General features: G+C 40.3%; 1 protein-coding gene across 2 annotated transcripts in view; it reads right to left on the reverse strand.

Annotated features, from left to right (window-relative positions):
* Nucleotides 1-14810, reverse strand: part of RASEF (RAS and EF-hand domain containing) — a 74483-nt gene that overhangs the window by 32325 nt on the left and 27348 nt on the right. Inside the window, exons 2-4 of one of the 2 annotated variants that reach the window (XM_520093.8) lie at nucleotides 11143-11289; nucleotides 7708-7798; nucleotides 1151-1246 (exon numbers count right to left, since the gene is read on the reverse strand). In XM_520093.8, the coding sequence (XP_520093.4) occupies nucleotides 1151-1246; nucleotides 7708-7798; nucleotides 11143-11289 (334 nt within the window). The remainder of the gene's footprint in view (nucleotides 1-1150; nucleotides 1247-7707; nucleotides 7799-11142; nucleotides 11290-14810) is intronic. The other variant, XM_016961017.3, reaches the window with a different exon arrangement.

The following is a 14810-nucleotide window of genomic DNA, read 5'->3' on the forward strand; positions in this document are numbered from 1 at the left end:
CATCCCCATTAGTTATGGGAAAAATAAAAACAGATCCAAGAAATGTGTCTAGTACAGTGCCGGAGCCAGCCTGTACCAGCAGGTGAGAATCTGCTTTAAGCATCTCTTCTCAACCTTAAATTCAGTAATATCAACTTGGTAGCATGAAATCAGTAATGACAGGAGTATTTATACCACGGAAATCAACAAATGATACACATCCTTCCCCTCCCCTCCACCCACTATAGAGCCACCTGTTAAACAACTGCCAGAGTATTACTGAGTAAAACAGAACCTGCTCATTAGAAACCAAATAGAGGAAAAGCCAAAAACCAACCACATTAAACAAACAAACAAACAAACAAACTAATCACATCTTTGCTCACACTTCAACAAGTTCTGCTCTTCTTCAAAAACTAGTGACTCTTGGTGATCAGGGTACCCTAGATCTGAAATTTTCTACTTAGAAGAGCAATATTCATTTCATTTAATAAATATTCCCTGAATACTTACCATGCACTTTGCAATAAGCTAGGGGTAGGGACACAGGGATATTTGACATGACCAAGAAAAATAGTCATGAAGCATGCAGTCTACCAGACACAAGGGACTTGAGAGTACTAAGCTGGTGAAGACCAAGGAAAGCAAACTGAAGTTTTATGGACAATGGTTGAACGGATCAGAAAATAATTATTAAATCTATGCAAAAGACAGGTGGCCCCTGGAAACAGAAGAGGAACTCAGGGGCCCTTAAAAGGTCTTTCAGGCTGGGCACAGTGGCTCACGCCTGTAATCCCAACACTTTGGGAGGCTGAAGTGGGTGGATCACCTGAGGTCAGGAGTTTGAGACCAGCCTGGCCGACATGGTGAAACCCGCCTCTACTAAAAACACAAAAATTAGCTGGGCATGGTGGTGCATGCCTATAATCCCAGCTACTCAGGAGGCTGAGACAGGGGAATCATTTGAATCCAGGAGGCGGAGGTTGCAGTGAGCCAAGATCTTGCCACTGCACTCCAGCCTGGGTGACAGAGCAAGACTCAGTCTCAAAACAAATCTGAAATCTGATCTATCTGCCACTTCAATAGGATTCCGAATGTTTTTGGTTGTTAATGGCTTAGATACCCTGAGATGCTGAGGCTGTTCCTACAAGTCCAGCTGCCACATGCCTACCTTTCTTAACTTTTTAATGGTCACCTGCAGATCTCCTACTTCAGTTTCATACTGACGTCTGAGGTCACTGAGGGCTTCCTCAGCTTTGCGTTTTTCCTAAAAGAAAAAAAAAATATGTTGTTCATTTAAATAAGTTCACCCTCTTAACCTTCAAAACCCCACAGGTGAGAAACATTTTGTGTCAAATTAAGGCTGACTTCAGTTCTCCTACACAGGGAAGGTGAGAAAGGATATCAGAAGGAAACCAATTGACTTCAGATGTACCACAATTTTGGAACTGAAACCTACAAAACTGAAAGAAGAGCAGGATCCCACAACCTACATACACACCTCACCCGGGAGTGACACCTCTAAGACTATTACTCACATTGTGATAGAGACCATAGCACATCAATCAATTAAGTAATTATTGCTATAATTAGTTAAAAGACATGGCACAGTGACCGGAATCCTATCATGTCATCAGGACTCAAGAAGGCATCCTGGGTGCACCCTTTTCCCTAGAGATGATGTCTTATCTAAATCCCAATTACATCACTGCAAATTGCTATGCAAAGTGCCTCCCTGTGGCCTGGTACTTCTCGGGGGTGTCCCTTCAAGTTCTTCTGGAGCAGAGAATGGCAATAAGGCACCCCAGGTCAGGGGATTGCCATTCAGAAGCTCCCACTGGCTGAAACATCTCTAAATTTACTTTTCTTTTAATAAATGATACAATTTTATATTTTACCTTCAGTATTCAAATAGTTTTATGTTGATAGCCAGTAAAATTCAGTGTACAAATATTTGCTGATCACCTACCAATGGTTCTAAGGGACTGGGGACATGGGGACAGAGAGGGGGACAATAAAACTGATGTTCTCAGGCTTTCTAGCAGAGAAGACAGAAAAAGGCAATTTCAGGAAATAATACAAAAAAAGAAAAAACAGGGAGATGTGACAGGAAGTCAGTCTGCTAGAGAGTAAGGTAGGGCCTCTCTGCAGCATGCTCCCACATCTGAATACCTGCCAGAGGTAGCGTGTCTTACTGCCCACTCATTGGCTGTGGAGCTGGGCAAGTTGCTAAACTTATCCATGCCTCCATTTTCTTTTTAACTACTGTGAGGATTAAATTAATTAATCCATATAAATTAAATAATCCATGTGAAATGCTTGGCAGAAAAGCAACATCTTCCCTTAAGGTAACGTTTTTAAAAGGGGCTATCTTGACTTCATCCAGCTTTACAGGTGAGGCAACAATTTCTGCCTGCCTCACATGTGGATGAAGACACAGAGGCCTCACAATGAGGTGCTAATGAGGCAGCCTTCCTGGCCTCAAAATGGACTTGACTGCAAGTCCCTTCATTAGATCCACAGCCACAAAACCAAACATAAACATTTTAGGGTTTAGAAATACTTTATCCAGGCCAGGCATGGTGGCTCATGACTGTAATCCCAACACTCTGGGAGGCCGAGGCGGGTGGATCACGAGGTCAGGAGATTGAGACCATCCTGGCTAACATGGTGAAACCCCGTCTCTACTAAAAAAAAAAAAAAAGAAAGAAATTAGCCGGGTGTGGTGGCGGGCGCCTGTTGTCCCAGCTACTCGGGAGGCTGAGGCAGGAGAATGGCGTGAACCCGGGAGGCGGAGCCTGCAGTGAGCCGAGATTGCGCCACAGCACTCCAGCCTGGGCGACACAGCGAGACTCTGTCTCAAAAAAAAAAAAAAGAAGTACTTTATCCAGAGTTCAATAAAGGAAATGATCACTAGCCTATTTCATTCCCAACCTGCGACAGGTAGATGCTGAGAGATCAGATAAGAGATTGTTACAGTAATGCCGGTGAGAAATGGTAGTGGTTCAGATCAACTCTTCACAAACTTCCAGTAAACTGGAATGGAGGGAACATGTCCCAACTCATTCTATGAGACCAGAATTTGCCTGACGCCAAAATAAGACAAAAGCATTAAAAGTACAAACCAATATCTCTTCCACATATGAATGCAAAAATATTAAGTAAAATTTAGCAAACTGAATTCAACAATCTATAGAAAGGATAATACATCATAACTAATTAGGGCCTAGCTCAAGTGCAAGTTTGTTTTAATATTCAAAAATCAATCAATGTAATTTGCCACATTAACATTCTAAAAAAGAAAAAAACATGATCATGAGACAGAAAAAGTATTTGAGAAAATCCAACATCCATTCCTGACTAAAACAACAGCAAAAACAATAATACTCAGCAAACTAGGAACAGAAGGGACTCTACTGCATTTATAAAGGCATCTGTGAACACTACACTACTAACATCACATTCAATGTTCTCATCTCCTTTATTCTTCTTACCAGTGCAATAAGGCAAGAAAAATAAAAAGCTTCATTCAAATTGGAAAGAAAAATAAAATGTTTGTATTAATATATTTCATAATCATCATCCTAGAAAATCTGACAAAATCTACCAACAAAAAGGCACTGCATACAAACAATGTAAGCAATGCTACAGAATACGAGACCAATCTCAAAAATCAAATGTATTTCTATACATTCACAATGAACAATCAGAAATTGAAATTTTTAGAAATACTATTTACAGTATCATCAAACTATGACATACTGAGTATATCTAAGATGTACAAGATCTGTACAGTGAATAACACAAAACATTGCTGAAAGAAGACATAGAGAGAGAAATCATATTTTCAATACTGTTAAGATGTCAATTCTCTCCAAATTGATCTATAGACGCAATGAAGTTCAGTCAAACTCCCTGCAGACTTTTAGTTTTTGTTTGCTTTTTTTTTTAAAAGAAATTGAAAGGCTGATTCTTTGAAAACTAAAGCAATTAAAATAGGCAAAACAACTTTTAAAAAAGCACAAAGTTGAAGAAGAACTAAGACTAGTTGATTTCAAGACTTATTATAAACCAATAGGTATGAAGACATACTATAAACCAATAGGTATCAAGACTTATAAACCAATAGGTATCAAGACATTATAAACCAATAGGTATCAAGACAATGTAATATTAGCATAACAATAGACAAATCAATCAATGGAACAGAACAGAGAGCCCAGAAATAAACCTACACAAATAGAATAAACTGATTTTGGATAAAGTGCAGAGGCAATTCAGTGGAAAATGGTTAGTCTTGTTTAATAAAGGTGTGGGAACAATTGGATATCTACATGAAAAAAAAATATGAACATTGATCCATATCTTGGCACCAAATACAAAATGGATCCTAAATGTAACCTAAAACAATAAAGCTTATAGAAGAAAACACAGGGGAAAACACAGGGAAAATCTTGAGTTAAAGATTTTTAAAGATCACATGAAAAGTATGGTCCATGAAAAAAAGTATGGTCCATAAAAAATTAAAAATTTATACTCTTACTGTTAGGAGAATGAAAAGACAGGTCATGGTGTGGGTGAAAATATTTATAGATCAGGTATCTGATAAAAGACTTGCATTCAGAATATAAAAGAGCTCTCAAAACATAGTAATTTTTTAAAAAAAAACTGTATTTGTAATGAGCCAAAGATTTTTAATAAGATACTTCAGCAAAAAATATATATATATACACGGCAGATAAACCCACGAAAAGATCCTCCACACAACTAGTCATTAGAGAGATGCAAGTTAAAACCACAGTGAGATTCCTCTACACACCAATTAGAATGCTGAAAGAATGGGACTCTCATACACTGCTGATTGAATCATACAACTGTACAACCACTCTGGAAATCAGGTTTGCAGTATCTTACAAACATACACATTCATCTACATAGATGATCAACCCATTCCACTCCAGTAATTTACTCAAGAGGAATAAAAGTATATGCCTCTATAAAGACTTGTACATGCATATTCATAGCACCTTGATTTGCAATAGCCAAAAACTGGAAATAACTCAAATGTCCTTCTACAGATGAATGGCTAAACACTGTGGTACCCCTATGTAATAGAATACTACTTGGCAATGAAAAAGAACAAACTATTAATTACACAGATAAGTCTCAAAACAATTATGTTGAGTGGAAAACGCCAGACAAGAAATAGTATATACTGCATGATTCCACTTCTATACAGTTCTGAAAACTTCAAACTAATCTACAGCGACAGAAAATAGAACAATGATTATCTGGCAAAAAGGGGCAAAGAAAGGAGGAAGGAAGGCTTGTTATGCCTTCAAGGGGCATGAAGAAACTTCAAGGGTGGAGAGTTATGCCCACGATCTTGCCTGTGGGAATGGTTTCATGGTGCATACATATGTCCAAACTTCACATATACTGTACTTTATATGCAGTTTATTGCATGCCAATTATACTTTCATAAAGCTGTTACAGTTAAAAAAAAAAACTAACTGAAGTAATGCAATATATGCTATATATGCCATAGGAGTCAAGGACAGGAAGAGGTGAATGTGGTTACAGGAGCAGGGCAGGGCATCAAGAAGAAAGTGAGGGTTCCTCTGAGCTTTGCAGAATTTGGGAAGGAGGAAAGGAGTGAGGAGATAATCATCAAGGCAAAGAAAACAGCTGGAGCCAAAGCAGGGTCAGGCACAGTGAGGCCACTGGGCCAGGGCTGGGGGCGAAGAACCCAGGGGAGCCGAGGGGAGCCGTGTGGAATGGAAGGAAATGAGGGAAAAATCTTAGACTGGCCTGGGCACATTATTCCAGAGAAGCTGTGTTTAGAAAGGTGTGAGGCGGACACTAGGATGGACAGGCAAACAAGTTTCCTCACAGTGCCAAAGCTGCTCAGCTGGCAGTGACATCCTGGACTGGCGTGCTGAGGTGTGGAGACCACATGTATGTGGTGACTGATAGGCCACATGTGTCATTGCTGTGGAATAGAGAAATGATGCTGTGGATGCATGGGTTTGCCACCACCGGACTGAAGCCAAGGAAACTAAAGAAGATGCTGTAATTAACAAAATGTGAAGTTCTAAAAGGTGAGGGCCATGGTAATATCCCCATTACCAGCAACAAATTTGGGAGGCATTTATCTGGAAGAAGCAATGAGATATGATGACAGAATAACACATGTGCTTGATAAGTGTTTGATGAATGAATGTGTGCACAGAGTAAACAGAGCAGATGGAGAGAAAAAAAGGCAGAAAAATGATTTCACTATTTCCTTTTTACCAAAAGGAAAGTGCTAGCTGAAGAAGGGGTTATCCACTGCTCTGAAGCTGGACCATGAACCTTGAACCATTTATGTGGTTGAAAATGACATCCAGCTTCTTATTAAACTTTTTATAAGAAGATAGGACAACAAAGACACCCCAGGGCATATATGTGGTAAAGCCATTTAAGGTGAAGAATCTAAAAGGAATCAAGAATACACAGAGCCACAGGAAAGAGCAGGACAGTAACAACCAGGGTGCAGCCACTACATTGCAGGCACTGTGCCAGGCACTTTATACAGATCATCATGTTTAACCCCTGTGAAGGCAGGTAGGTTGCATTATCCCATTTTAGAGATGGAACAACAAAGGCTCAGAGGTTGGGTTATTTTCCCAATGCCACCTAGATATGATCTGGGCCAGGATGCAAACCAAGGTCTCCCAGATGCCAACGTTCAGGCCACTTGTACATTATTTTGCTGCCACTCAGTGTTAACAGGGCAAATTAATAAACAAAAGTGGAAGTTTTAACCTAGCATTGTCTATTTTCTGTTTTCAATAAACATTAATCACCCAAAAATATTTTATAAAAAAATTATTTCTTCAATGGAAATCACTGAAGGTAACATATCACTTTGAACTTTAAATGGTTCCTATAACGCTGAATAAAGGCAAACAATCAGCCCTTCATATCCACAAGTTCTGCATCTGCGAATTCAACCACTAAAGACCGAAAATATTTTAAGCAGTAAAAGTGATGCAGATAAAAATACAGTGTAACAGCTCTTTACAAAGCATTTACATTGTGTTAAATATTAGGTATTATAAGTAATCCAGAGATGATTTAAAGTATACTAGAGAATATGCATAGGTTGTATGTAAATATACACCATTTGCATAAAAACTTGAGCATGCAGATTTTGGTATGCGGGGTTGCAGGGGAGTCCTGGAACCAATCCCCTTGGGTACCAAGTGATGACTGTATTCCATTATAAAACACCAAAGTTTGAAGACAGAATTTTAATTTCACTCTAATCTAGATTTAAAGTGGGCAGCAGGTGTGGGCAGACACAGGTATGGAAAGTCAAGCCACCTTCTCTATGAAGGCTGCCTCTGCCTTCTCCCAAGGCCTCATCTCTGATGTTACCCCTTCAAAGAGGCCTCTTACCCCCAACCTAAGCAGCCTCCTCTCCCAGTCACTATCGCACATGTTATTTCTTTACTGCACTTGTCACTATCAGAACTTATTTGCTTTGCTTATTTGATTATTATTTCTACTTCTTCTTACCCCATCCCCAAAAACCACCACCAGTAAAAATTCCTTTGCTGGGAGACTCTGCAGAAACCTGGACTTGCTGTACCCCTGCATGACACCCAGAAGAGTGCCTGGGCCCTCTCCATAGAAAGCACCGCATAAAGATCTGCTGAATGAATGGCCAACCCAGAAACTCACGTCTTTCCGTGTCTTATGTTCTGCAGCCTGAATCCTCTGATCCATTTCCTCTTCCAACTCACTCAACTGCATAGCTGCCTTGTCCTGGGCTCTGAAATTCAAAAGGATGCACATCTTTTCATTATACTCTTGAACTTGAAACATGAAGAGAAACTTCAGATTCATCTACATTAAGCCCTATATATTACAGATGAAGAGAAACACCCCATTCAAAATGATTCCCCAATCCTTCTACATAATAAAATGAGATTGGCAATTCGACCATTTTGGTGTAAAATGATTTTAAAACTAGATACAGTTATGCATTCCTTAACAACTAGTATACATTCTGAGAAATGTGTCTTTAGGAGATTTTTGTCATTGTGTAAGCATCATAAAGAGTATTTACACCAACCCAGCTGGTAAAGCCTACTTCACACCTAGGCTATATGGAATAGCGTATTGCTCCTAGGCTGGAAACCTGAACAGCATGGGACTGTACTGAATACTGGAAGTAACTGTAACACAATGGTATTTGTGTATCTAAACACAGAATAGATACAGTAAAAGCATAGGATTATATTCTTATGGGACCACTGTCATTTAGGTAATCCTTTATTGACCAAAACATTGTGATGTGGTACCTGACTATATTAAATAAATGAATAAATTGGATAAAATGATATTAAACTAGATTGTGGCAAACAGTAAAGATATCTAGGTGCTGGGAGGCTCTCAATAAATTCTGAATTTTTTTTTGCTCTCATGACTGAGTTACAACCCTGGATTAAAAAAAGAACTGTGTGGCAAAGTGATGGTTAGATATAATTTTGAAATTTCACTATATAAAACTCACAATGTTATATGTTAAAGTGAGAAGGGAAAAAAAGATCTCAATCATTATTTCTTATTTGTCCCCTAAAGTTCTAGAATGTAGATAAGGTTACCTTTTAGAAAAATTCTGTTTCTGTTAGGAGTGCAATTATAAATCACATCTCTATGGAGACAGAGCACATTGATTTGCATCTAAACCATGAGCTTTAGAGGTGATTCATTCGGACAAATGACATGCTATTAATAAATGATAGGGCTTAAATATAAGATTTTCTGTCTTCTAGTTTGATGGGTCTCTGCTATAGCAACTTACCTGCTTTTGACTTATTTACTCCCTCACAACACAATTTATTCATGCATTGGTTCAACTTCCACATAAAACTCCAAGGAAGTATTATGGGAGGAAAATGACCCCAAAGTAAAATTTTCAGTAACATTATTATCTTCTGTTCCTATTTACTTCTTCCTCATCTTATAGCCTGTCCAAGGTTATGTTAACCAAGCTTGGGAAGTCAGTTCATTTCTGCTTATAAATACCTGCTATTTGAAGTCTAGAAATTGTGTATCTCCATAGCAATGTCTGGTGGTTTTTTGGTCAACTCTGGGACTGTAAATGGCTAAGGCACATATCCTTTCTCCCTCTGTTATGATCATTTCCCACCTACTTCTTCTAGCTATCCAATCCCAAGCATCTGGGACTGCTCCGTAATGGACTCTCTCTGCCCTTTTCACTTCTGAGCAACATTTTTCTTCTTTTGCAAATCAGGGTGATGCATAATCACAGAGTGCTTGCCCCAGCAATTTGTAATTTCTGGTGAAATGTCTGCCCACTGTGACCTAGTCCAGGGCTCCCACCAGGACACTGGGAACCCCTTCTTCAGGTGCAGTGCAGAGCAAAATGGCCAAAACCCTCCCCCAATTAAAAATAGCAGTGAGGATGGATGGCTAAGCATGCAAGGAATGGTTTACAAGTAGCCATTTAAACACTTCCTGAGGTCTTTGGTAGCTAAGAAAGGAGGCTTTAGGAGACTTCAGCTCAGCATAGAGGCTGGCTCTGGATCCCTCCAGCGGCACAGAAGGGAGTGGATGGGGACACCAACACAGCTCAAATTAATATGATGTACTCACTCCACCATGAAAAAGCAGCCTAGCTGGTAATGAGAACATCAAGCATGCCAGTCTGTTTTTTTCCCTCGTAGGTTTACATGGTATTATCTTTAGATGGGGGGCATGTGTATGCATGTGTACCCACATATCTCTGTGTGGGTCTGTGTATGTGTACCTATGTGTGTACCTATGAGTTTGTCTGTTTTAATACATATTGGATGCTCTGAAGAATCAATGTGTGTGTCTGCCTGTCACATCTCAAAGGAGACCAACTCTGGGACTCTGATCCACACTCCAGAATGCTCTACAGACTTTGGAGTTCTGAGGACCACCCTTCATCCTCCTGGAAGGCCCCTAGAAGGCTAATTTGAGAGAAAAATGGTCAGTCAAGTACTAAAAATGTTCATAAGAAATCCCTTGTGAATAGATCAACCTTGGCTTGACTCCAGGACTATAAGAAAGGTCCTATTTCATACCAAGAATTTAAAATATTTTCTTTTCTACATTGTAATGAACCAAAGGTTCAACTAGATAGTTTCAGCATCATGAGGATGGGAAGGATAAAGAGACAGCAGAATGGAAGACAAGTCACCCGCCCCTATGCAGACAGGGCAGCCTCCTATTAAAAGGGCTGCATCTATAAGCTCCAGGCAGAAACCAGCAGGGTGCACAGCGTCTTGGGAGCTCCTGGTGGAGCACACGACAGCAAGGAGCATCCGTGGGGCACAACACACAAGAACTGTGACAAGCACAATGCCCTCTCTTTCCCAATACATGCTAAAGGAATGCAGTTTTTCCAGGGGACAAAGAGGCTGACGTTTGGACTGCAACACATATAAATTGTTTTTTTTGCATGACATAGCTGTTAACACCAATAAGATATCCTATGTAAGCTAGCTATGGCTTAAATGAACTGTATTAGAGTAAGAGTTTAATAGTTCTTTGGCTTTCAGTTCAAAGGGGGAGGGCCAAGTGAGGAGGGCTAGAGAGTAGAGAGAGTCAAAGCAGCACTGCTGAGCACCCACCATGTGGTGGGCAGTGTGTGGGGCTCACCCATGACATCATCCACTAAGTCTTAACACCTGGAGGACGTGAAGATATTCATCCTCATTTTGCAGTTGCAGGAATTGAGACTCAGGGAAATTAAGTAACCTGCTCACAAAGTCTCATACATGTAGGTAACAAGGCCAGGCTTCAAATAGTGTTCCGTCTACTTCTCTAGATAAAAGTTTCCTGTGTGTTTTAAGCAGCTGGATGTAAGATAAATCTCTTAATTGTTCTGTATCAAGTCATCATTGACCCTGAAAAGTTTATATAATAGGATCATGATGATCTACTGATTGGTAGCTGACCTACTTCTCCATTGCTGGCTTAATTTTGAAAGCTCTAGACTCCTGAGGCTCAGGAAGTCCACCTATATCATAGTGTGACAATGCAGTTCAGTCCATTTGCCACCCAGGTCAGAGAGCAAGTTAAAGCACCCACAGGCCACTTATAAAGGAAGGACTTCAATACCTCTTCACCGCAATGGCCAAATTTTCCATTTCTGTGCTTTGAAGTCTGATCTCACGGATGAAGTTCTTTATAACATGTTCATATGGCTGAATTAATCTTGGCTCCAAAAGGTTGATGTTTTGGTACAAGGTACTAACTTGCTCTTCTCTGCCAAATAAATAAATAAAAATTAAACCAATTATAAAATTTTAAAGGCAACTCTGCAGGGGGCTTTTAAGAAAGAGAAACATAAATGAAGAACTAAGGAAAGAAAAACCGGCAACCACAGAATGAACGGAAGGAAGGGAAGACAGCAGTCAGGAGATATGGTTGGATTTTTCCCACAAAAGGAGATGGGGCCTGCGAGGACAGTGAAAATGCACAGCAAGGGACTAATAAGGAAGGATTTTGTTGTTGTTCCTGCTGTGTATTTTTTAATTTTAATAGAAAGATATATAAATTTACAGAAAAATTAGGTAACATTAAATCAGTTACTTAATTCCATGTTTCACCCACCCCTGATAAGACATGTTTCAGCCTTTATCGTCATAACAGTGGGTGTATTAGTCCATTTTCACACTGCTATAAAGAAATACCCAAGACTGGGTAATTTATACATAAAAGAGCTTTTAACTGACTCACAGTTCCACATGACTGGGAGGCCTCAGGAAACTTACAAACATGGCAGAAGGGGAAGCAAGGATCTTCTTCACATGGTGACAGGAGAGAGAAGAGTGAGGAGTGAAGGAGGAAGAGCTCCTCCTTAAACCATCAGATCTCCTGAGAACTCTTTCACTATCACGAGAACAGTACGGGGGAAACCGCCCACATGATCCAAGCACCTCCCAACAGCTCTCTCCCTAGACACATGGGGATTATGGGGATAACCATTCAAGATGAGATCTGAGTGGGGACACAGCCAAACCACAGCAATGAATATACCTATTATGTTACGGTCAGCTAAAAGTAACTTCATATAAATTCACATTTTTATATATATATTTGCATTGATGTCAGTCACAATTCTCCTGACACCAAATGTGTGGATTTTTTCCTCATACCAACCAATTCTCCAACATTTCAGATACCGAGTGTCCAACAATCCAATTTCATTCTGACACTACCCAGAGTTAGCACAGACCCCACAGGTTAAGGGATCAGTCCCACAAGACTGCTCCCCACTTAGATGCCAGTCACAAGTTCCAGGTTGCCACGTACACTTCTGACCAATCACCTATAAGTCAGGGGTTCCCGTGACCCCCTCTTCAGTTCCATACTTTGCTTAAACGGCTCACAGAACTCAGGAAAACACTTGACTTAGGTTTACCAGTTTATCATGAAGAATATAACTCAGGATGGCCAAATGGAAGAGATGCTTTGGGCAAGGTATGGAAGCAGAGTGTGGGTGCACAGAACAACACCCTCCCAGCTCCTCAGTATGTTCATCAACCCAGCAGTTCTCCAAACACTATTGTTTTGGGGGTTTTATGGTGATTGCACTGCACAGACATGAGAGATTACATCACTGGCCAATGGTGATTACCTCAATCTTCAGCTTCTCTCTCCTCCCCAGAGGTCAGGGATGGGGCTGAAAGTTCCAACCTTCTAATCACGTCAGTCTTTCTTAATCTTAATCATGTCCAGCCCCCATCCTGAAGGTCTAGGGGTCCCCAGCTACCAGCCTTCTCACTACCACACAAAAGACACTCATCACTCGAGATTCCAAAGGTTTTAGGAGCTGTATTCCAGGAAGATGGGACAAAGACCAACTACATATTTCTTATTGTATCACACTATTTATTTGTGACAGTCCTCATAGTTATTATTTAAAATCTTTTACTAAAAGATAAACATTTTCAGAGGTATTTCAAAAGAAAAATTAACCAGATTCAGTAGCTGATCTGAAAGAGGATAAAGGAGCTAGTTGGTGAGGCTGGTGGTGTCCGTGACTCACAGTTTAAGAGCTGATTCACTGACAGGAATCTAGCATGATGTATGAATAATATACCCTTTGTGTCTAGTTAATGAAGCCTGTGTAACTCGTCTGCTATGGATGGATGCTTATAGCCAGGTGTAGACTTAATAAGCACACTATTCCCCAGCGTATCCATGCTTCTCCAGATTGATGGGCTGCATATTGGCCTCCTTGGACAGCTTATATCAGAGACTGCAATCTGGCCTTCTTCTTCTGATCCTAGTGGATCCCTGCTTGCTAGTATTTAACAAAGGCTGTGACCGGGTTGTGACAGTAGCAACACTTTTTAAAGCAAAGAACATTTATACCAGTTGAAACAAGAAATACCAAAAATTTTGAGAACAGTCAATTCTTTGGGCATGAGATGATAACTTACCATAATACCAGCATCAAATAATTCTATCAATTCTCATTAAGTCCAGAAATGTTGGGGACAGCTAATAATTGCAGGAAAGCCAATCACTTTGACACACTGCCTGATTTAAAAATCACCTCCAACGTTTGGATAATTCTTATGTTTGGTGATCTGGTTCTGTGATTTTACAGTTTCTCCCCTGACAATGCACAACAACTTCTGTCTCCTGCCCCTGAAATGGAGAGATTACTCTTCTCCAGGTGCTTGTCTAGTTTTTGGGCAGGCCACTCCAGGAACCAAGAAGTCTGAGAGCATTTCACAGCCATCTATGGTGTGACACCAAAGCAACAGCCACAGAAGACCACTCAGAAATCCTGAGCACAAAATTCATACCCACCCACTTGATCAACATTCCTTGGGCTTTTGCCCTATTACTCTGTTGAAGGCAGCATTTTAAGATGCTATGAGGGCGCAAGAAAGATGACAATAATCCCAGGCCTCAGTAATTGAAAAGCCATGCAGACAGCCATCTCACAACTGGAAAAGAAGACAGTCAGAATACAATTTATAATTGTAGTAAAAATAGTTATATGTAGCGAGTAGTCACCATATTCCTGGTAATGTGTGAGGAAATGTACATGCATCCTCTCTTCAAATGCTCACCACAACATCATGAAGTACCTTTATTATCCCAGTACTTCAGAATGTGACTATATTTGGAAATGGGTCTTTAAAGAGGTAAATAAGTTAAAATGCGGTCATTAGAGTAGCTCCTAATCCAATCTTACCGGTCACCTTATAAAAAGAGATATGAACCCAGACATACACACAGAGAAGATCATGTAAAGACACAGGAAAAGACAGCCATCTGCAAGTCAAGGAGACAGGCCCCAGAAGAAACCAACCCTGCTGATACAGTCATCTCAGACTTCTAGCCTCCAGAACTGTGAGAAAATAAACTTGTGTTGTTTAAGCCACCCAGTTTGTGATGCTTGTTACCACAAATACCTAGGCAGCCCTAGCAAACAAATACCATATAGGGCCCATAGTAACATGGTGGTTAAGTGGCAGAATAGGGATTCAAACTCAGTCTCACGCTGCGGGCCACCTGATCAGCCATAAAATCATATTGCTTCCCTATGTGTTAAATAGCTAAACTCTGGCAGAAGAAATGGGATTCAAAATCAATCCACAGACCAAGGAAACACTGAAAAACGTAAGGTACACATTAACTCTGAAGCTTAGTTAAGCCTGGCCCCAAGGTGTGTCCATGTGGCTGTAAACTCTCCCAGACTTGCCTTTTTTTTTTTTTTTGAAACTGAGTCTCGCTCTGTCACCCAGGCTGGAGTGCAGTGGCGC

Source organism: Pan troglodytes, chromosome 11 (genome assembly GCF_028858775.2).
Source record: "Pan troglodytes isolate AG18354 chromosome 11, NHGRI_mPanTro3-v2.0_pri, whole genome shotgun sequence".
NCBI lineage: Eukaryota > Metazoa > Chordata > Mammalia > Primates > Hominidae > Pan > Pan troglodytes.